This window comes from Schistocerca piceifrons, chromosome 6 (assembly GCF_021461385.2).
Source record: "Schistocerca piceifrons isolate TAMUIC-IGC-003096 chromosome 6, iqSchPice1.1, whole genome shotgun sequence".
NCBI classification, from domain to species: Eukaryota; Metazoa; Arthropoda; class Insecta; order Orthoptera; family Acrididae; genus Schistocerca; species Schistocerca piceifrons.
The window spans coordinates 322,195,892-322,220,142 of NC_060143.1; the positions used below are offsets into that span (position 1 = coordinate 322,195,892).

The 24,251-nt window shown below is 42.0% G+C and overlaps 1 protein-coding gene across 1 annotated transcript in view; it reads right to left on the bottom strand.

Annotated features, from left to right (window-relative positions):
* LOC124803003 (sodium-coupled monocarboxylate transporter 1-like) overlaps positions 1 to 23,150 on the bottom strand; it is a 180,532-nt gene extending 157,382 nt beyond the window's left edge. Inside the window, exons 1-2 of the mRNA XM_047264110.1 lie at positions 23,016 to 23,150; positions 3,246 to 3,448 (exon numbers count right to left, since the gene is read on the bottom strand). Coding sequence (XP_047120066.1) covers positions 3,246 to 3,439 — 194 coding nt within the window. The 5' untranslated portion in view covers positions 3,440 to 3,448; positions 23,016 to 23,150. The remainder of the gene's footprint in view (positions 1 to 3,245; positions 3,449 to 23,015) is intronic.
* Between the last annotated feature and the right edge of the window lie 1,101 nt (positions 23,151 to 24,251).

A 24,251-nucleotide genomic window follows, 5' to 3' on the forward strand; every position in this document is an offset into this window, starting at 1 on the left:
CCCCGGGACTCTATTACTACAATAGCATATGCAAGCCATATCAATTTGCAGGTGTGCGCTGAAATACTTACGCCTAAATATCAAGTATGTGTTTTCTTACGTTGACGAAATGCATAATTGAGGTTATATTCATACTCTAATTGGTTGCAGGATTGTCTCAAAATGAAAGAAGAATGCAAAACGTGAGCATTTCTAGGACAAACGCTATACCCTGTACAATTATTTTGTGGGCGAATTAGATCTATTTGTCAGGGTTGTAGGGAAGTACGCAATGAGAGGGAGAACAAAAAAGTGGACAGTAAGAATAATACACCATTTTGTGGACTTCGCCATAGCTGCTGCGTTGCTAGAATGCAGACGGGGTGCAATCGAAAATAAATGGGCAAGAAGGGATATAATGCAATATTACGCATTGAAACTTGATAGAACTCAAAATACGACCAACTATGAGAGGCCTGCTGAAAAAGGTGATAACAGTTCAGAAGAGGCCGATGGACAGCAAGAGTACCTCAGGCGATGCTATCAGTTCAGTCTATGTCATCAAACGCTTTAGACTTGCCACGGACGAGAAATTCTCACCAGAAGCGCACATCGAGTTGTAGGTTCAGAAGATGTGAGGGTCTCACCTTTAATCGTTGTACAGATTTCAAGGTATTTTAATGCATCACAAGTGAAAGCAAGTGTTTCTTGAAGTTTCACAGTATGTAATCAGAAAATCACACTAGTTAAAGATTAAATTTTCAAAGTAAGAACATAATGTGTTTTTTTCCTTTCATGTAAATTATGTACTACTTGAGTCCACGGGTATGAAACATGATCTAAACTCCCTCCGAATGGGCCCTGAAGGCCTAGCTGTACCTGTAAAATCTAATCAAAAAGAATTTAAAAAACCAAATATATTTTGTTTTATACATGTAGTAGCTCAGAAATAGATTTTCATTAAAATAGGAGATTGTATGTGTCTTCAGGACGCAGGAGGATAATAAATACATTTAAAACAAAATTGTATCGTTGAACACTTAGTCGTGGAACTATTTAATAATTTTCTGTTCCAAGTGACGGTTGAAGACTGGCCAACAAAAGAAATAAACCCGAAGATTAAAAACTGCCTGTAGATCTTGAAGAACAGATTTATCAAACGCATGACTTACCTTCGAAAAAGAGTAGTAAAGATTAGGAAAGTGTTTATCAATAGGAAATCATGAAGAAATATATGTAAAGATATTAAACCCTCCGTCTTTCATAGGATTTTATGTGTGTAAATGTGTATATTTACTAAAATTGCTTAGGGAGTTAAGAAACTTAACAAGGTAAGATTATTGGTGAAATGGTATGACTGAATGAATTCACTTTCAAGTATTGCAGAAGCCTGTAGAAACAACCCTCGCAAAAGATGAATAAAATTACGAGTGAATAAATCAGCATGAAAGGGATAACTAGCATAAACTATAACTGTGTACAAGAAGAGATAAAATATTGTAAAACTATATACAATGTAAATAAAATTGTGATTTGCTTATGTATTATTCTGTATTACTTAAATTTTATTATACCAGTTAGTAAAATAATTAAAGGACAAGTCATACGAGTATATACTGTGTGATATTTGTCGACTTTATCCGCTACTAGAGAGTCCCTACAAAAGTCTCAAACACAGAGATGTGAATGAGGTATATGGTACAAATGTAGCAGCCTCCCATGAGAGAGCATTGGTTAGCGCACTGCAGTCGCATTCGGGAAGACGACGGTTCAAATCCGCGTCCAGCCACCCTGATTTAGGTTTTCCATGATTTCCGTAAATCGCTTCAGACAAATGCCGGGACGGTTCCTTTCAAAGGGCAGGGTCGGTCTCCTTCCCTATCCTTCCCTAATCCGAGCTTATACTCCGTCACTAATGTCCTCACTGTCGACGGGACGTTAAACACTAATCTCTTTCTCCTCCTCCCACGAGTCAGCCATCGCAACAATGGTTGTCGCACAGAAGCTGTACTTCAGAGAAGTGTACTTGCATGTCATTGATTAACAGAGTTATTGGAACAGAGCCATGGAGCAGCCTCCAATGAGATGCTGGTTGGCACTGGTGGTACGCAGGCACGAACCAACGCATAGAGAAAGACACTCACCTGACGAACAATGGGGCTACGGGGAAGTTGTTCGTGATGCAGTCTCCAATGAGGTTGTCATAGGCGCTGGTGGCAGTCACGTAGAGTGGTCGCAGATGTAACATTATGTGATTGCCTTATCATTTTAAATCATTCACTAATCGAGCAGTCGCTCAGGAACAGCTACAGCTAGCAAATAATTTTGCTAGAATGTAAAATGTGAACGTCCTGTGACGTAACGTGTTTATTGTCGAAGCGCCGTCAGAGATGCAGTGAGTTAATGACTTTGAAAACCGCGGTCCGAAAAACGGGCAGAAGAAGAACACTTTTACACATTTTTTTGATGTGCGAGATATTCTCGATGAACAGTTACTCAATTACTCATTCTTCTCTTGTCTCTTGTAACTTGTGTCGGACGCGCATGTCTTGCCACCGTATTATTATTGTTAAAAATAATATTATTTTGGTGTAAAGTAAAAGTACAGTAGTAAAAGTGCAATACTGCATAGCAGTAGATTTATTGTGCGACGTGTATGTGAAAACGTCAAAGGAATTGTTTTCATTACGAGAAGAGAAGTGCCAGTCAAAACAGCATCCATGTTAAATCCTTCATTGCAGTATAAGTTCATCTACTGATTACCATAAATTCAGAGTTAAATGGAACTGGTGTATGGACTATTTATTTAGTATAGAATCTATGTCTCACTTCTTCATGAAGTTATTTAATTTTCTTTATGTTTCTGCCAAATAGAGAGTTCACAGTCACGAATTCTTTCTTCGAAATCGGACGGAAGTTGCATGCGGCGAAATATTTTCTCCGCGCCATATTCTAGTGGTAAATGCATGATAAACTACGGTCCCTTGGGGAATTCATGTTGAGCTATCCAAAAATAATTATATTTTGAATTGGCATTTACTCTCCTCTGCAATGCAACTTCCGACCGATCAGACGATCCACCAAGAACCAGCCGCACACGGTCGGCGTTCGCAAATATATTTCCACCGCTGATTATAGCTGGATGTTACAGCACAAAAGTAAACATATTGTTATAATTAGCGACTACGAACGGGGACATTTATAACTGTATGTTTGTATATACACATTACGTAAACATATCGTTATACAGAGAGAAATGTTCTCACCTGGCGATGAGTGACATGGCTATGGGGAAGGTCTTCATGGAGCGGCCTCCCATGAGGTACTCGTCAGCGCTGGATGCGGGCGCGCAGAAGCCGTAGTAGACGCCGATGGCGGCGCTCACTCCCAGCATGCCAGCGAACACGGCGTAGTCGACGCCGCCCATCAGGGCTGCAGCTGCTGCCGACGACGTCTCCATCGCAGCCCACTGCCGGTCACCGTTTGCAAACGAGGAAGCAAAGCATTAGGTAAGTGCATATGTTCGTAGTGTATTCCCGTAAGTCACCACAGATACACGTAACAGAGGCTTTAGTCATAAATAATATAATCTCCCTTACTATTTGCAACAGTCTGCCAAAGCTAGGGTAACTTTTCGATTCAACGAATGTAAAAATCACGTGGTTTTGAGGCGAAGAACTCGTCAAGTCATGTTCAGAGCGCATTTTCATCCGGGAAGGAAGTTCCTTGAAGATTGTTTGACAGAGAGCGGGAAAGGTGAAAACCTGAGGTCGCAAGGTCAGGTGAATAAGGTGGGTGCAAAATGACTTCCCAGTCCAACTGTACAGTCCTTTTTGTCAGTCTGGCATAATGCGGGCGGGCGTTATCGTCGGGTACCATCACTCCACGCAGTCTTCCTGGTCGTTGTTCTTGGACTGCGTCTACAAGACATTCCAGCTGTTGACAATAAATTACAGCAGTGATGGCTACAGCTCGAGGAAGCAATTCGTAGTACACCACACCGTCGCTGTTCCACCAGATGCATAACATTGCCTTTTGTGGATGTGTGCAGGTCTCTGTACAGGGAGTTTCTCCTTGGGCTCTACCATTCCTTCCGTGTCCTTCGTTGTTGTTGTGGTCTTCAGTCCTGAGACTGGTTTGATGCAGCTCTCCATGCTACTCTATCCTGTGCAAGTTTCTTCATCTCCCAGTATCTACTGCAACCTACATCCTTCTGAATCTGCTTAGTGTATTCATCTCTTGGTCTCCCCCTACGATTTTTACCCTCCACGCTGCCCTCCAGTACTAAATTGGTGATCCCTTGATGCCTCAGAACATGTCCTACCAACCGATCCCTTCTTCTGGTCAACTTGTGCCACAAACTTCTCTTCTCCCCAATCCTATTCAATACTTCCTCATTAGTTATGTGATCTACCCATCTAATCTTCAGCATTCTTCTGTAGCACCACATTTCGAAAGCTTCTATTCTCTTCTTGTCCAAACTATTTACCGTCCATGTTTCACTTCCATACATGGCTACACTCCATACAAATACTTTCAGAGATGACTTCCTGACACTTAAATCTATACTCGATGTTAACAAATTTCTCTTCTTCAGAAACGCTTTCCTTGCCATTGCCAGTCTACATTTTATATCCTCTCTACTTCGACGATCATCAGTTATTTTGCTCCCCAAATAGCAAAACTCCTTTACTACTTTAAGTGTCTCATTTCCTAATCTAATACCCTCAACATCACCCGACTTAATTCGACTACATTCCATTATCCTCGTTTTGCTTTTGTTGATGTTCATCTTATATCCTCCCTTCAAGACACCATCCATTCCGTTCAACTGCTCTTCCAAGTCCTTTGCTGTCTCTGACAGAATTACAATGTCATCGGCGAACCTCAAAGTTTTTATTTCTTCTCCATGGATTTTAATACCTACTCCGAATTTTTCTTTTGTTTCCTTTACTGCTTGCTCAATATACAGACTGAATAACATCGGGGAGAGGCTACAACCCTGTCTCCCTCCCTTCCCAACCACTGCTCCCCTTTCGTGCCCCTCGACTCTTACAACTGCCATCTGGTTTCTGTACAAATTGTAAATAGCCTTTCGCTCCCTATATTTTACCCCTGCCACCTTTAGAATTTGAAAGAGAGTATTCCAGTCAACATTGTCAAAAGCTTTCTCTAAGTCAACAAATACTAGAAACGTAGGTTTGCCTTTCATTAATCTTTCTTCTAAGGTAAGTCGTAAGGTCAGTATTGCCTCACGTGTTCCAGTATTTCTACGGAATCCAAACTGATCTTCCCCGAGGTCGGCTTCTACTAGTTTTTCCATTCGTCTGTAAAGAATTCGTGTTAGTATTTTGCAGCTGTGGCTTATTAAACTGATTGTTCGGTAATTTTCACATCTGTCAACACCTGCTTTCTTTGGGATTGGAATTATTATATTCTTCTTGAAGTCTGAGGGTATTTCGCCTGTTTCATACATCTTGCTCACCAGATGGTAGAGTTTTGTCAGGACTGGCTCTCCCAAAGCCGTCAGTAGTTCCAATGGAATGTTGTCTACTCCGGGGGCCTTGTTTTGACTCAGGTCTTTCAGTGCTCTGTCAAACTCTTCACGCAGTATCGTATCTCCCATTTCATCTTCATCTACATCCTCTTCCATTTCCATAATATTGTCCTCAAGTACATCGCCCTTGTATAGACCCTCTATATACTCCTTCCACCTTTCTGCTTTCCCTTCTTTGCTTAGAACTGGGTTTCCATCTGAGCTCTTGATGTTCATACAAGTGGTTCTCTTATCTCCAAAGGTCTCTTTAATTTTCCTGTAGGCAGTATCTATCTTACCCTTAGTGAGATAAGCCTCTACATCCTTACATTTGTCCTCTAGCCATGCCTGCTTAGCCATTTTGCACTTCCTGTCGATCTCATTTTTGAGACGTTTGTATTCCTTTTTGCCTGCTTCATTTACTGCATTTTTATATTTTCTCCTTTCATCAATTAAATTCAATATTTCTTCTGTTACCCAAGGATTTCTACTAGCCCTCGTCTTTTTACCTACTTGGTCCTCTGCTGCCTTCACTACTTCATCCCTCAAAGCTACCCATTCTTCTCCTACTGTATTTCTTTCCTCCATTCCTGTCAATTGTTCCCTTATGCTCTCCTTGAAACTCTGCACAACCTCTGGTTCTTTCAGTTTATCCAGGTCCCATCTCCTTAAATTCCCTCCTTTTTGCAGTTTCTTCAGTTTTTAATCTACAGGTCATAACCAATAGATTGTGGTCAGAGTCCACATCTGCCCCTGGAAATGTCTTACAATTTAAAACCTGGTTCCTAAATCTCTGTCTTACCATTATATAATCTATCTGATACCTTTTAGTATCTCCAGGGTTCTTCCATGTATACAACCTTCTATCATGATTCTTCAACCAAGTGTTAGCTATGATTAAGTTGTGCTCTGTGCAAAATTCTACCAGGCGGCTTCCTCTTTCATTTCTTGTGTTACCATAAAGACGCCATGTCCCGTCGCCAGTAACAATACAGGATAGGAACGGTCGATGTTGTTCACAAGCCAATTAATGACGAGCAAGCAGAGAAGCACATATGCTCACCCGCCGATTATTGTGATTTTTAGCTTAGAGAATGCAATACCCATACACCCGATTTTTCAAATGCCGCACAAAGGTAAAAAGATCAGTTCACCACGTCTGCCATTTCCCGAATACTCTGACGTGGATCATTGTGGGTTAATGTGTTTAAACGATATTAATGAAACCCCAATGATCTTCCTGAACATCGAGAGTCACTAATGACAAAGCGATATAGTCCAGTCAAATAGCAGATATACCTTGCAAAAGGTGGGGTAGAAGAATTTATTTTTTCCACTCGTTCATATGGTTGGAAAGATTAAAAAACTGAGTTTTGCCAACAAAATTTCGCTTGGGAAAACTTTCTGCAGTCAAAAAACTTGGAAAATTTCGGCCTTTTTTCAGTTTTTTAAAAATATCTCCGTTTTTTTGCTCCTATCGCTTTAACGTCTATTTTCTTTCTTAAAGAGCACAAAATTCTCTAGAAATTTGATGCTTGCCATTTTTTTTACTCCCAATATCTAAGGCGCTACAGCGCCTCAAAAAATACCAATTTTTCAAATTTTGAGCAGAGTGGCAAGATACCTTATTTTTTAACACTATTTTTTCAGTTTCTGTTTGTGTAGTATAAATACATTATACATCATGTTATATGTTGGAATTTACCACCTCACTTTCAGGTATTCAATTTCTCTGTATGCAACATGAGGATTGGTGGGCACCCAACTATTGCGATTCTTACACACTACCTGAAATTCACTATGAGCCACCTCAGCCCAGGTATATGTAAAACTATAAATATAAAAATACATCATTAAGGGACATAGACACACACAAATACACACACACACACACACACACACACACACACACACACACACACACATACACACACACACGCACACAAAATAATTTGTCTGAGGAAACTGAACTATTATTAGCTGCAATAGGCAACCTAATTAGGTAGGTAATTATTCTTGTGTATAAAAGCCACACAGTTGACATTAAAAATAAGTAGCTTTATTACAATTAAAATGCATTGTCAGTTACTAAAAAATGTTGACAGTTCTGGGTGTGTGATACCTGGAATATCGCACTTTAGCGCACTCGAGACAGATATGAGCATCACTTCCAGCGTTTTGATGGGCCAGGTTCCTCAGTGTCACCAGAAATACCTTCAGTTACTGATTCAGGGTCTGTACATAGAGTTGATCCCAGATTGACCTCTTCTTTAAACAGCGAGTCAGTCTAAGCAAGTTCGTTGATTTCGTCAGCGATAGCCTCATCATCCTCCATAACATCTTCTTCACTGTCTTCATATAAATATTTTGGCACGTTTTCACAGTTGACCCCAATACACTTCTTGCAAATTGAAGAACATTTCAAACCCGCTTTTCTGCAGGAGCACGTTCCGCCACAGTTCAGCTTGCATGAGCATGAAACAATGTGAAGAAGTGCTTCAGGTGCTGGATCTTGGCTCATTATAACGGGTATTGAGCCGTGGTCACTGTGATTCCAGCCCCATTTCTCAGAAGGTTTCCAGTTTCCCATCCAGCTTTGGACTTGTTGGTAAGTCCGCAACGAATGATGTTGTGCAGCATCTTGTGTAGGTGGCAACCGTGCAAGATTCAGTTTGCTTTTTGTGGCAGACTTGGCGAATAGCTGGTACTGCAAATGGTCTAGTGTGTGGGAACTGCTGACACCTCTACTATACAATGCGATAGTAACCTGTTCTCCTGCTGTTATTATTTCTTCACGGGTAGCATGTGGTTAATGAAGGTGCAAAGCGCTGAGGTTAGGTGTTCATTTTTCGCAACAATATTGCAGCACTTAATTTTTCCTTGAACAAAAAAGCGGATGTTGTATCACATCCGCTAAAGGCGTGAGTGAACAGAATATATTCACTGTCAAACTCGTAAGATGCAGTGGAAAACCACTTGTCTTCTGCATTTCCTCTTCCTGGCTTTAAGAAAAATAAGTTTTCAGTGCCTTGCCCCAAACCGGTCATGAGCACAAGCAGGTCAACATCTTCTCCTACAATGACAACACTTCCAAAATCTTTGCTTCTTCAAATGGCAGATGTTAGAATCATAACGTCAGCAACTTCTCGTGCCTGGTGCACTTCAATGCTACACTCCAGAAATTCCTTTTTAAGAAGTGTGATCAAACGCATCTTGTTTCGTTCTTTGTTCAAGAACTTGTCCTGAGGGACTTGGTTCACCATCTCTGATTCAACCACAACGTCAACCGAAGAATGTTTTTTGGACCTACGAATCCTCTCAGCACTCTTTGTGCTACATTTGTCTCCCTCACATGGATACCCATCAAATACAATAGCAAATTGAGATCCAAAATGACGTTGCTGGTAAGAAACATAGCTTTGGCTATTGACTTTAAATCAAACATTTCGAGTCCAAGTCACTTTGTGGATAAGGTACCCTCCATCAATGAGAAAAAATTTACTCGGTCCATCTGACTTCACATCTTCCACTGGAACGAAGGCATTGTAGAATGAAGATTATGTTCCTTTTCGCATGCCTTTTTCTGAGAATAGGGACATTGGGTAAGGAGCAAGTTCATATTTCAGAAAGGCTTTTAACTCTTCTTCACTTTGTTTCATTAAACAAATCCTTTGGAAAAGAGTTAAAGGATCAACAGGAGTAATTTTAGTGCTCCCAGCTTTTACAGAATTGAACGTAGAAAGGAGAGTCACAACTTTATCTTTTCTACGGAACTTTACATCGTGGAAATTGTCACCAACTATTCTTTTCATGCCTTTTTCCCCCTCTTCGTGACATATACGACAATTAACATCCTCCGTTCCGACAACACCACTGCTGATAGACATTAAAAAATCACTTTCAGAGAAGGGAGGGCGCACTGAAAACCAATCAATTCCTAAATACTTTTTCTTATAACTGATCATTAACGTCAATCAACTGTAGAAAATGTACGGCACCTGCATGCAATCGTATTACATATTGTAACACAAATAAACTTCACGCAATCCGACAAGGATGTGTTCGTAGTTGCTGAATATGATGCTGTTTGTCCTGGCCCTGCAGCAGAGTGAGATGGTAAATTCCAATGAATAACATGATGAGTAATATGTTTATACTACACAAATAGAAACTGAAATAACAGTGTTCAAAAATTAGGTAATTTGCCACTTTGCTCGAAATTTGAAAAATTGGTATTTTTTGACGCGCTGTAGCGCCTTAGATACTGGGAGTAGAAAAAAGTGGTAAGAATCAAATTTGTAGAGAATTTTGTGCTCTTTAAAAAAGAAAATAGACATCAAAGCGATATGAGCAAATGAAACTGATATATTTTGAAAAAACTGAAAAAAGTCCGAAATTTTCGAAGTTTTTTGACTGCAGAAAGTTTTCCAAAGAGAAATTTTGTTGGCAAAACTTGGTTTTCTAACCTTTCCAACAATATGAACGAGTTAAAAAAATAAAATCTTCTACCCCACCTTTTGCAAGGTACAGACTTTTTTTCTGACAGTTTCACTGGACTAATACTCCTCAAAACGAGAAAATCATTTTCTTGCCGCGCCGTGTCCAATGGCATTATCCCCACACACGGCACAATTGTTTTTGGTTGCCTCCGCTGCTGTCACCCCTCTATTGAACTCAAACACAAGAATATGTTGGAAATTTTACGATTTCTCCACTTGTCAATCCATTTTTTAGCGTCCACAGCTCCACCCACTATCTCCAAGTGGCGAAATGACAATATGTTAACTCATATAGCAACAGTGCACTACAAATAAAAATGACAATCGATAAATAAACCCACAGCAACCGGAATACCAAAATGCAAAACAGAAACGCTACGAACGTATGCACCATCTTAATAGTATACTGGCTGAAGCAACTTCACAACTTTTCTATCTGCATATTCCCAACCTGTACCACAAACGATTTATGTCATTTATAATTTTGAAGCATCTATTGACTATGCCCTACCTATATTCGTGTATATTTTGTTACTGTTTATTTTTATTTCTTGTTTTGTATTAAGCATGAACCATTTCTGTACTTATGTAATAAAACGTGTGAAAACGTAGTATGGTCATACGTTTATTTGAAGGGCCAATAAAACTATATCGACAGGCTAAGAAAACTTGGAGGGATGTACTTCTTTGTCAAGGAGACAAAAGTTCGCCAATTGAAAAGGTAGAAGACGGGTGCCGAGCTTGCCAACTGACGACAAACCGCCAGTGAGCAGTCAGCCATCATTGTGGACACGTTCAGATCTAATACAAGGCCGAAATATTTGAAACTCCATGGGAATATTGGCTTCGGTGATCGTTGGCTCTGACATTAAAGATGTGGAATGTGCAAACAGAGATCCAGTACAATTGCTAATTATAAAAAAAGAGCCACGTTTGAGCCCTGTAAACACTGAGTGAAGAAGAATTATATGATCTATTGAATGGAATGGACAATCTAATGATGCAGAATATGGATTGAGAGTAAATCGAAGAAAGACGAAAGTAATGAGAAGTGGCAGAAATGAGCACAGCCAGAAACTTAACATCAGGATTGATGGTCACGAAGTAGATGGTTAAGGAATTCAACTACCTAGGCAGCAAAATAACCGATGACGGAAGGATTAAGGAGGACATCAAAAGCAGACTAGCAATGGAAAAAGGGCATTCCTGGCCAAGAGAAGTCTACTAGTATCAAACATAGGTCTCAATTCGTAGAATAAATTCCTGAGAACGTGCATCTGGAGTACAGCATTGTATGGTAGTGAAACATGGACTGTGGGAAAACCGGAACAGAAGAGAATCGAAGCATTTGAGATGTGGTGCTACCGACGAATGTTAAAAATTAGGTGGACTGATAAGGTAAGGAATGAGGAGGCAAAATAGAAGAGGAAAGGAATATGTGGAAAACACTGATAAGGAGAAGGATGATAGGACATTTGTTAAGACATGAGGAAATGGCTTCCATGGTGCTAGAGGGAACTGTAGAGGGCAAAAACTGTAGAGGAAGACAGAGTTTGGAATACATCCAGCAAATAATTGAGGACGTAGTTTGCAAGCGCTACTCTGAGATGAAGAGGTTGGCAGAGGTGAGGAATTCGTGGTGTGCCGCATCAAACCTGTTAGAAGACTGATGACCCAAAAAAAATAATAATCGCTGAGATTGAAACTACACAATATTTGAGGTAATCGACGTAGTGCTCCGCATTTTCGCCTCCAGTGCATGAACTCTGATCTTTAGACTTGTAAATTACTATTTTTATGGGTTCTTTTACCAATACAGTTTAAATTACAGGGAGTGGACAAAAATATGTAAACCTAACAAACACAACACATTACCATATCTGTGACGATGTAGGAAAAGTGTTGGCATCCGAAGCCGCTTCCAGTCATCTTGGAATGGATAAATACAGGTCCTGTGTAGTTTTCAAGGGAATATTCTACCATACTTCCAGCGAAATAGTGGCAAGTTGAAGTAACGATGATGGAGGTGGGTAGCGATTGCGTACCCTTCTCTTCAAAGCAGACCACAAATGCTCAGTAATATTGAGATCTGGTGGCCGCTGGCCAGTGGAGATGGGACCATTTATCCTGGTGCTCACAGTGCGAGTACTGGAGAATGTGAGCTGAGTGAACAGGGGGACTATCGCCTTTAAACACAACAACACCATTGTAGATCAAACATTGTACCATAGGATGGGCTCGGTCAACTAAAATGGTCACATAGTCCTCGACAGTAATACGACGTTCCAGAGTACCGATGAGTCCACTGGAATACCACGATACGACTGCCCAATCTTCAAAGAACCCCAGTCATCTTTTTTAGCTTTTTGATGATTTGTGGAAAATAATCAATAAAAGTTAAGTGGTATGGATCTAGAATAGAAAAATGTAGAAAAAGGCTGCAATATATTACACTACTCTCTTAAAACAAGTGAACCCATGAGCGTGCAATCTAAATTCGAATCAATATTCCGCTCTCCACATTACGATATCAGAGTGCGTGACGTGTTCAGCGAGCTCTTCCTGATCCGCCGCCCCCACCCTTTCTCTCCCATGTCCACATAACTTCACCACTCCCACCCATTCTCCTGTCGCACTCAAGAATGTCGCACAGATGAACGACAGCCGGTAAGTTCCGTGTAAGTTCGAGTATTGATTTTACCGCCATAGTCATTTCATGATATACAGAACGAGAAGTACCTCGGTGGCTAAATGGACTACGAAGAACAATGTGTGATCTGGAATTGTACATGGAAAACGCTGGTCCTCACTAACAGGACCGTGCCGAATCTCATGACAAAAGAGGATGCATCGATACCAGCATGGAGATTTTTTTCCCGTAGCCAAAAATAATTATTACGTACGGATTTTTACACGTTTTTTAACTTATGTCTTATGCAAAAGAAATCCAAACACTGGAGAGTGCGTCTACTGTGTGCTTTAAAAAGAGTGATTAATGCAAAATAAGCTCAATCACAATTAAGTGGAAACATTTCCAGATTTCCTCTGGATTACGCTACCTGCATCATAACTAGCACTCATCTACACACATTGACTCAACGTTGGTATTTCATTTCCAGTAAAATTTTTAGTTTCAAGCATAGTTTTGGTTTAAAGAACGATTTTAATTTGAAAAATAATTGTAGTTTTCAAGGAGAATCTGATCTGTCAAGGAGGGTTTTAATTTTCACGAAGCTTTTAGTTTCCAATATTTTTTTCAGTTTTCAAGTCTTTTTTGAAGTTTCTAAGTTTTTTAGTTTTCAAGAAGTTCTTTATTTCAAGAAGATTTTTAGTATTCATAAAGCTTTTTAGTATTCAACAAGATCTTTAGTCGCCACGAAGTTAGTTTACTTTCAAATGTCGAGATTATTTTACTTCTGAAGGCGAGTTTTAGCTTTTAACGTCCCATCGGATAAGAGATCATTACGGTTGAAGCACGGTTTCGGAGAAAGGAACCAAAGAGATAAGGACCTCACTGACATCTTCCTTCTGCTGTTTTTGGATACCGCGGTAAACCTAAATCCATATTTTTGGGGGAGAACTAAGTCCAGCTCGGCCCAGAAAAGCGTCGTGACGACTGCAACACTTAGTCACCTACTACTGCAAAATAGACACTCCCGACTGAAGAGCAGTCGGACAACAAGGTGGAATAATTACATTTCCTGAGAATTCTTCAAATGGATCTCACTCTGGCATCCTTCCGACACATTTTTTTATCTGACAAGAAGTTTCGTATTAGATTTTTTACGGTTGTGGCTGTTTCGTGTGCTTGGTCTCCAGTGGTACAATAAAACGATAGTGGGGTCTTTCCGACTGTTTACGCTCATAATGTCGACATTTACAAGTAAATGCAGAATTATACTTAACAAACGAACGTTGTAATCGAGTGGCTTAACATGAGCACGTGCGTGTGTGTGTGTGTGTGTATGTGTGTGTGTGTGTGTGTGTGTGTGTGAGAGAGAGAGAGAGAGAGAGAGAGAGAGAGAGAGAGAGGGAGTGCGAGTGTGTGTTTTCGTGAAATGTGAAATCTGGAGTAATATTGTTATTGTAATCAGGTAAGTGGCAGGCATGTAGCCATAGTAGCACTTTAAATACGTACCATATACGCTACCTTTCTAATATTTTCAAATCATAACAAGTTATCGTACACACGATGCATAGTTGAAATAGAAAATAATACATTTATTTATTGTAATTCTTGGTATAACGGCAAACCAAAACAACCAACCGTAATACAAAGAAAACCTGCTATACATTTGTGCCAGGAATGAAATGCTGGTCTAATTACAGTCTGTGTGACGTCCTCCATATGAGCACTAAAAGGATTCCGTTAAATTTCAGTTACGCGATAAATCACACTCTCATTTACTAGCTGTCAGTTCAACTAAATACCTAGGAATTACAATTACGAACAACTTACAGCGATGAGCCAAAACAGTATGGCCACCTGTTTAATAGCTTGTCTTTCCGTCTGCGTATCACAAAAATGGTTCAAATGGGACTTAACAGCTGCGGTCGTCAGTCCCCTAGAACTTAGAACTACTTAAACCTAACTAACCTAAGGACATCACACACATCCCTGCCCGAGGCAGGATTCGAACCTGCGACCGTAGTGTTCTCGTGGTTTCAGACTGTAGCGCCTAGAACCGCTCGGCCACTTCAGCCGGCGGGCGTGTCATAGATCCGACAGCTATTTGGTAGGTTTGTGGAGGTACGTGACATTAGATGTCTACGAACAGGCCATGTAATTCACGTACATAAGGGGCCGCTGATTTGCGTACGCAGTAATCGAGCCCGATAGTGACCCATGGGTTCCATAAGATTTACATCAGGCGAATTTGGTGAACAAAACGTCAACGTGAATTCACCCTCCTCAAACCACTGTAGCACGGTTGAGACTCGGAGACACGGACAGTTATCCTTCTGAAGGATGACATCTCCGTCGGGGAAGACGTCAAGCATGAACGGATGCAGGTGGTTCGCAGCTGTCAGCGTGTCTTCTACATCTACCACAGGTCCCATGCAAGCGTAGGAGAATGTCTCCCACAGCATAATACTGCTCCCACAAGCCTGCGTCCGTGGCACTCTGTACTTTTCGAGCTGCCTTTCACCTCGATGACGGCAATCGACGTAGCGTAGCAAAAATGTGATTCATCTGAAGGGCCGACCCGTTTCCATTGATCGGTCGTCGAATCCCGATGGTCTCGTCTTTGGGCCAAGATGTGAACACACAGATGACGTCTCCTGAGGAACTCAGCTATGTACGATGAACGGTGTGCTCCGAAACACTTGTGCGTGCACCAGCATTGTGCTCTTTCGGCAAAGATGTCACAGATCACTACCTCTCCTACCTTACAAGCAGGCAAGCCTCCGAATCCTACGTTCTGTGAAAAGTCGTGGACGTCCAGCCACTTAGCACCTAATGGTAGTTTCACTGTCCTCCCACCTTTTTCCGTAAATGCTCACTACGGCGACGCGTGAAAAATCGACCAGCTTAGCCGTTTTGGAGATACTCGTTCACAGACTCTAGGTAATAATAATCTGTCCTCTGTCAGAATCGTTTATGTCAGTGGATTTCCCCATTTGGAGCACAAATATTCGCTAGGCTGATCCCCCGTCCGTGTCTGCTCCACTTATATACTTTTGTTACCACGTCACGTACCCCCAACCAGGCGACAACCAACCTCGTGGTGGGCAGTGGTCTTAATGTTTTGGCTTATCAGTGAGCCGGCCGATGTGGCCAAGCAGCTCTAGGCGCTTCAGTCCGGAACCGCGCTGCTGCTACGGTCGCAGGTACGAATCCTGCCTCGGGCATGGATGTGTGTGATGTCCTTAGGTTAGTTAGGTTTAAGTAGTTCTAAGTCCAGGGGACTGATGACCTGAGATGTTAAGTTTCATAGTGGTTAGAGCCATTTGAACCATTTGAGCTTATCTGTGTAAATAGGAAACAGTATATAGAAAATGTTGTGAGGAAGGCAAACCGAAGACTACGTTTTAGTGGCAAAACACTTACAAAATACAGCAAATAGAGAATGTCTATACGACGCCTGCACGTCCTCCTCTGGAGTATTTCTTCGCTGTCTCGGGCCCTTACCAGATATTATTTACGGAAGCCATCGGTATACTTCAAAGAAAGCCAACTCGTTTTATACTATTGAGAAATAGTGGAAAGAGTGTCACGAATATGGTATGCGAGTTGGAGTGCGAATAATTACACGCACGTTAATGAGTCAAATACTGAATAACATTCTTTTGAAGCGGCGACGGCTACGACAGGTGCAGGAAGAAAGCCAATGAAGTTCTGGAAGGTACCGACAGGCATGTGGAGCCATGGCGACTCCACTGCCGTGGGCAGTTGCGCTATATTTTACGGCTGAGGATCCTTGACGCGAACAGCCTGATCGAGGTGGTCCCTCAGATTCTCGGAAGAGTTTAAATCCGGGGAGTTTGGAGGCCAGGGGGTTACGGTAAACTCATCCTGGAGCTCTTCGAGCCACGCATATACACTGCGAGCTGTGTGAACAAGTTGCATTGTGCTGCTGGTGTCGAAGGAAACGAAATCGCACGCAGGGGTGAACTTGGTCCCCGAGGATGGATGCACACTTGTGTCCATCCGCTGTTACTTCCAGAACGACGACACCACCCACGGAATGCTACGAAAACAGTCTGCAGATCTACATCTACGTCTACATACATACTCCGCAATCCACCATACGGTGCGTGGCGGAGGGTAACTCGTACCACAACTACCGTCTTCTCTCCCTGTTCCACTCCCAAACAGAACGAGGGTAAAATGACTGCCTATATGCCTCTGTACGAGCCCTAATCTCTCTTATCTTACCTTTGTGGTCTTTCTGCGAAATATAAGTTGGCGGCAGTAAAATTGTACTGCAGTCAGCCTCAATTGCTGGTTCTCTAAATTTCCTCAGTAGCGATTCACGAAAAGGACGCCTCCTTTCCTCTAGAGACTCCCACCCGAATTCCTGAAGCATTTCCGTAACATTCGCGTTATGATCAAACCTACCAGTAACAAATCTAGCAGCCCGCCTCTGAATTGCTTCTATGTCCTCCCTCAATCCGACCTGATAGGAATCCCAAACGCGCGAGCAGTACTCAAGAATAGGTCGTATTAGTGTTTTATAAGCGGTCTCCTTTACAGATGAACCACATCTTCCCAAAAATCTACCAATGAACCGAAGACGACTATCCGCCTTCCCCATTACATGCTTGTCCCACTCCATATCGCTCTGCAATGTTACGCCCAAATAGTTAATCGACGTGACTGTGTCAAGCGCTACACTACTAATGGAGTATTCAAACATTACAGGATTCTTTTTCCTATTCAGCTGCATTAATTTACATTTATCTATATTTAGAGTTAGCTGCCATTCTTTACACCAATCGTAAATCCTGTCCAAGTCATGTTGTATCCCCCTACAGTCACTCAACGACGACACCTTCCCGTACACCACAGCATCATCAGCAAACAGCCCCACATTGCTATCCATCCTATCCAAAAGATCATTTATGTACATAGAAGACAACAGCGGACCTACCACAATTCCCTGGGGCACTCCAGATGATACCCTCACCTCCGATGAACACTCACCATCGAGGACAACGTACAGATCATAACGTTCCCTTCTCCGACCTGGACCCTTCCAACGATTTGCTTTCCGACCGTGCACGCCAATGGTGACCTAACCGATGGATCAAAAACGTGATACATCTGGAAAGATCAGCTGCCACCACTCGGCGGGCGTCCAGTTGTTGTACGGGCGTGATAATTCAAGCTTTAGCGGCCGACGAACAGCAGCCAGGATGGGTGCGTGAACCTGGCGTTTGCTCCTGAGGCCAGCAAGCAGCAGCGTTCGCTGAACCGTCGTTGAGGCGACACTCTCGGTAATGTCTTAGTTCAAGTGGACGGTCAGTTCGGCAATATCCATCTCCGCAGCAGTCGTTCACCTCTGTCATCTATGGCCCTTGGTGCACCACAGTTGTCTCGGCTCCGGTTTTGAACATGGACGGTATACTTTAACCACGGCGGCACGTGAACCGTCTACAAACCGGCCGTTTCGGAAATGCTTCTACACTTGGCCGAAAGTCAATGACCATACCGTTTTGGGCGTCGGATAAATCGCTCCGTGTCCACATTACGACAACAACTGCACAGTTGCCGGCGTCCCCCGAGACGCTTTGGTCCCATTAATGTGGTTCAAAATGATTCAAATGGCTCTGAGCACTATGGAACTTAACACCTGAGTTCATCAGTCCCCTAGACTTAGAACTACTTAAACCTAACTAACCAAAGGACATCACACACATCTATGACCGAGGCAGGATTCGAACCTGCAGCGCGGTTCCGGACTGAAGCGCCTAGAACCGCTCGGCCACAGCGGACGGCCTCATTAATGTGACTGGTCCCTGTAAAACAAAGTCGTTTTGATGCAGCGAGATCTTTTCGTGATATTTCGGTCACCAACTTTCTCCTCCGAATGCGAAATATTTTGTTGACACCTACCAACACAGGGAAAATGACCGTCATAATAGAATAACAGAAGTCAAGAGGAAGTATAAAATATTTAGCTGCTCATTTTTCCTACGTGCCACTCGAAAGTGGAACGGTAGACAAATAATCTGAAAGTTATTCGATGAACCTTCTGCCAAGGGTGAATTACAGAATAGTCATGTAGGTGCAGAGGTAGGTGTTTTCCTGTCCTTGCTGACAAATGATAGCATTGTTTTTGTACTGAGTCACAGATGATAACTGCTAACCTGCCTAGCAGTAAAATAATTATGTGCGCTTATTAGTTAATATTATTATGATAACCGCTTTATGACCAAAGTTAAGTTGTTTATTATGTGTGACTGAAATTTATTTGTAAGGATTTTGTTACAGGATGTCTTACTTCCAAACATGCAATTTACTACATATAAATCTACATCCACACTCTGAAAATCACTGTGAAGTTCATGTCAGAGGGTACTTATCATGGTATGTTAGGGGTTCTTCCCGTGTCATTCAGGTATGATTCACGGCAATAATGATTGCTTACGAAAATGCCCGTTGTAAAGATTTTGTTACAGGATGTCTTACTTCCAAACACGCAATTTACTACACATAAATCTACATACACACCCTGAAAATCACTGTGAAGTGCATGTCAGAGGGTACTTATCATGGTTTGTTAGGGTTTCTTCCCGTGCCATTCAGGTATGATTCACGGAAACAATTATTGCTTACGAAAATGCCCGTGTACGAGCTGTAATTAGCTAATATTGTCTTCGCGATCCCCACGTAAGGGTTTTTAGTATATTCCTGCATTCATCACTTAACACCTGTTTTTGAAACTTTCTTAGTAGACTTCCAAGAGGTAGTTCGCTTCTTCTTTCAAGAGTTTGGCAGTACAATTTTTCCAGCATTTCCAAGGTGCTCTTCCGTGAGTCAAACAAACCTGTCACCATTCGTGCAGCTCTTCTCTGTATACGCTCAATATCACCTGCGGACCTTATTTGGTACAGCTCCCTCATACTTAAGCAATGTTCTGAAATGGGTAGCACGAGAGATTTGTAATCAGTCTCTTTTCCGGACTTATTGCATTTCCCTAGAATCCTGCTAACTAAGCGAACACTGTCACGTGTTTCACCTGCGTCAGACCCTACGTGATCAAATGGTTCAAATGGCTCTGAGCGCTATGGGACTTAACTTCTGAGGTTATCAGTCCCCTAGAACTTAGAACTACTTAAACCTAACTAACCTAAGGACATCACACACATCCGTGCCCGAGGCAGGATTCTAACGTGCGACCGTAGCAGTCCCGCGGCTCCAGACTGTAGAACCACTCGGCCACTCTGGCCTGCCCTATGTGATCGTTCAGCTTCATATTCCTATACATTGTTATACCCAGGTACGTGTGTGAGTTGACCAACTGCGACTTATTGATACGTCAGTCATAGGATACTAAGTTTTATAGTTTCGTGAAGCGCACAATTTAACATGTCTGATCATTCAAAGCAGCTTGCCAATCTTTGCTACACATGAAGATCTTACTTGCGAATGCGTGTTGAAAAGAAATGCCTCCGAATTTTTTATGTGAAAACTCTTAAAGTAAAAAGAGAAAGTTATTAACATTGTACATATTTATTATTCGTCTCTATTACTTGCAGCCCTCTCAGGCCCGAGGGCTCCGAAAAGTAGCGTCTAACAGGGCGGAGTGTGGTGTGGCTGTGTCGGTGCGTGAGAAACAGCTGTTATAATTGAGTTCCGAATTCGAAGAGTTCGTCCACACATCGAGCACCCTCTCCTTCAGCATGACAATGCGACATCTGCAACAGCTCAACAACTTGTGTTCGCTGTCACCAGTCTTCCTCCATACAGTCCCGACTTAGACATTCATTTGTTCCTAAGCTTAAAGAACCCTTTCGAGGACTTCACTTTGCTAGTGACGATGTGGTGAAAACAGAGTTGTCGTTGTGGTTCCATCAACTAAGTCAACATTCTACAGTGACAGTATCAACAAACTGATCTCTTGTTGGGAGAAACGTTTTAGTCGCCCGGTTGAGCATGTTGAGATATAAATACGTAAACATTAAAAATTAAGGTGTACGATGTTAATAACCTTTGTTTTACTTTAATTTTTTTAAGAAATTTCGCGTTAAAAATTCGGAAGCATTATTTTTCAACAAGCTCTCGTAAATTATGACTAAATATCTGTGAAAATTATTTTCAGATAGTTCTTCATTATAGACAACTAGATAATCTGCGGAAAGACTGAGGTTTCTGTTAGTATTGTATGGATGGCAACTAATGTATAGTATGAACAGTAAGGAGCCCAACACACTTCCCTGGGGCAAACCTGGAGTTACTTCTACATACGTCGAACACTTCCGTCCAAGAAGATACTACGTCCTCCCTACCGAGAAATCCTCAATCCAGTCAAAAATTTTATCTGATATTCCATTCGACCGTGCTTTCGTTAATAAGAGAAAATGTGGTACTAAGTCAAAAATATTTCGAAAATCAAGAAAAAAAACATCTGTCTTGGTCGGTGGCTTTCAGGATGTCATGAGAGAAAAGCACGAGTCTGGTTTCTCAGGATCGATGTTTTCTGGATCCACTGTGATTGCGTTCGTGATTATTGCCTCATAAATCTACATCTACATCTACATACATACTACACAAGATATCGTACAGTGCGTGGCGGAGGGTGTCCTGTACTGCTACTAGTCGTTTTATTTCCTGTTCCACTCGGAAATACAGCAGGGAAAACGACTGTCTACATGCCTCGGTACGATCCCTGATCTCGGCAGTCTTATCTTCGTGGTCTTTCAATGAAATGTACGTTTGCGGCAGGTGAATCGTTCTACAGTCAGCTTGAGATGCCCGTTCTCTAAATTTTCTAGAGTTACTCGATAAATCAGTCTAATACAAAAGCCGTAAATTCAACTAAATACGTAGGCATTACAATTACGAACAACTTAATTTGGAAGGAACACATAGAAAATGTTGTGGGGAAGGCTAACCAAAGACTGCGTTTTATTGGCAGGACACTTAGAAAATGTAACAGACCTACTAAGGAGCCTGCCTACACTACGTTTGTCCGTCCTCTTTTAGAATACTGCTGCGCGGTGTGGGATCCTTACCATATAGAACTGACGGAGTGCATCGAAAAAGTTCAAAGAAAGGCAGTACGTTTTGTATTATCGCGAAATATGGGAGAAAGTGCCACAGAAATGATACAGGATTTGGGTTGGACATCATTAAAAGAAGGGCGTTTTTCGTTGTGACTGAGTCTTCTCATGGAATTCCTATCACCAACTTTCTCCTCCGAATGCGAAAATATTTTGTTGAAACCTGCCTACATCGGGAGGAACGATCACCACGATAAAATAAGGGAAATCGGAGCTCGTACGGAAACACATAGGTGTTCATTCTTTCCATCCGCTATACGAGATTGGAATAATAGAGAATTGTGAGGGTGGTTTGATGAACCCTCTCCCAGGCACTTAAATGTGATTTTCAGAGTATCCATGTAGATGTAGATGTAGATGAAAGTCGCCTTCCCTTCAGGATTCCAATTTGAGTTCCCGAAGCATTTCCATAACACTTGCGTGTTGTTCGAACCTACCGGTAACAAATCTAGTATCCCGTCTCTGGATTGCTTCGACCTGGTGGGGATCCCAAACACTCGAGTAGTACTCGACAATGGGTCGCCCTAGTGTCCTATATGCAATTTCTACAGATTAACCACAATTTCCTATAATTCTCCCAATAAACCGACCTCGACCATTCGCCTTCCCTGTTACTGTCCTTACATGCTTGTTCCATTTCATACTTCTTTGCAACGTTAAGTCTAGATATTTAATAGAGCAGCACACTACTAATGCTGTATTCGAATATAACGGATTTGTTTCTCCTACACACCTGCGCTAACTTATATTCTTGCTGCATTTAGAGGTAGCTGCCATTCATCGCACTAACTAAAAATATTGTCCAATTCATCTTGTATCCTCCTACACTCTCTCATGACGACGCCTTTCCGTACGCCAGAGCATCGTCAGCAAAAAGCCGCAGATTGCTCATCATCCAGTCAGTCAAATCATTTATGCTTGCAGAGAATAATAGTGGTACTATCGTACTTCCCTGGGGCACTCCTGACGATGCCCTTGTCTCTGATGAACACTCACCGTCTAGGACAACGTACTACCATGTATTACTTAAGAAGTCTTCGAACCATTCACATATCTGGGAACGTATTCCGTATGCTCGCAACTTCTGCAGTGGTGCACCCTGTCAATTACTTTTCGAAAATCTAGGCATATGGAAACTGGGCGTTTCCCTCCGTCAATGGTTCGCGGGATATCATGCGAGAAAATGGCATGCATATATACGCGTTAACGTAATAATGACGTTGGCGGAGTGAAAACGTCGTATGAAAGTTGTGCCACTTTGGTGAGCGTACCTATGTGTCGGTGCCACACAGGAGCGGGTCGGTCCGGCCGCTTCCAGCACACAGTCAGCCACCAGCCGCAGCCACTAGCTAGTCAGATCCGCATCAGTCTGCCCTCCGCACTGACAGCTGGTTCCGAGATCCGCTGCACAGCGTGGCTGACAGCACACAGATAACGCTTGTTTTCGCGCCTATGCACCGTCCTGGTAATGGGCTGCTCAGTTTACTTACGGATCTCCAACACTTCCTTCAGACGCCGCCGCACGTGAGACATGCAACGGCCTTTCATAACCGTTGAGGGCAGGAGCTGCTACGCGTCAGGCGGGAACCGAAACCTTTGTCTTCACACATATTTTGCAGATCACTGAATAATAGGTGGTACACTATAATCAAATCAGTATTTCCAATCGTATTGCTTTTGCGTATTCAACGGGAAACAGCAACATCGCCTTTCTTGCAAATATTCCCATTCAAGCTTCCTGCCTATCACTGTTCCAGTTTCGTACTGCATATACCGACCTTTTACGATACTATATCTACATCTATATCTACATGATTACTCTGCAGTTCACTATCAACTGCCTGGCAAAGGCCTCATCATACCACCTTCAAGATATTTCTCTACCGTTCCACTGTCGAAAATCAATGGGGAAAACGAATATTTAAATCTTTCCGTGAGAGCTCTAGTTTCCCTTTTTTGATGAAAGTTATCTCATTTCTTCCGACGAAGGAAGCAAAATATGTTCGCATTCGGACGGTGCAGTTGGTGACTGAAATTTCATGAGAAGCTTCCGCCGTTACGAAAATCGCCTTTCTTTTAATGATTCCCGCCCCATTTCATGTATAATATCAGTGGCATTCTCTCCCCTATTTCGCGATAGTACAATATGAGCTGCCCTACTTTGAACTTTTCCGATGTGGCCCGGCAATCATATCTAATGTGGATCCCATACCTCGCAGCAATATTTCAGAAGAGGACGGACAAGCGTAGTGTAGGAAGTCTCTTTAGTAGACCTGCTGTATGTTCTATGTTTTCTGCCAATAAGTCACAGTCTTTTGTTCGCTTTCCCCACAACATTATCTTTGTGATCGTTCCAATCTAAGTTATTCGTAATTGTAATCCCTAAGTATATAGTTGAATTCACAACATTTAGACTTTTATGATTTATCGTGTAACCGAAGTTTAGCGTATTCCTTTTAGTATTCGTGTGGATGACATAGCACTTCTCATAATTTAGAGTCAATTGC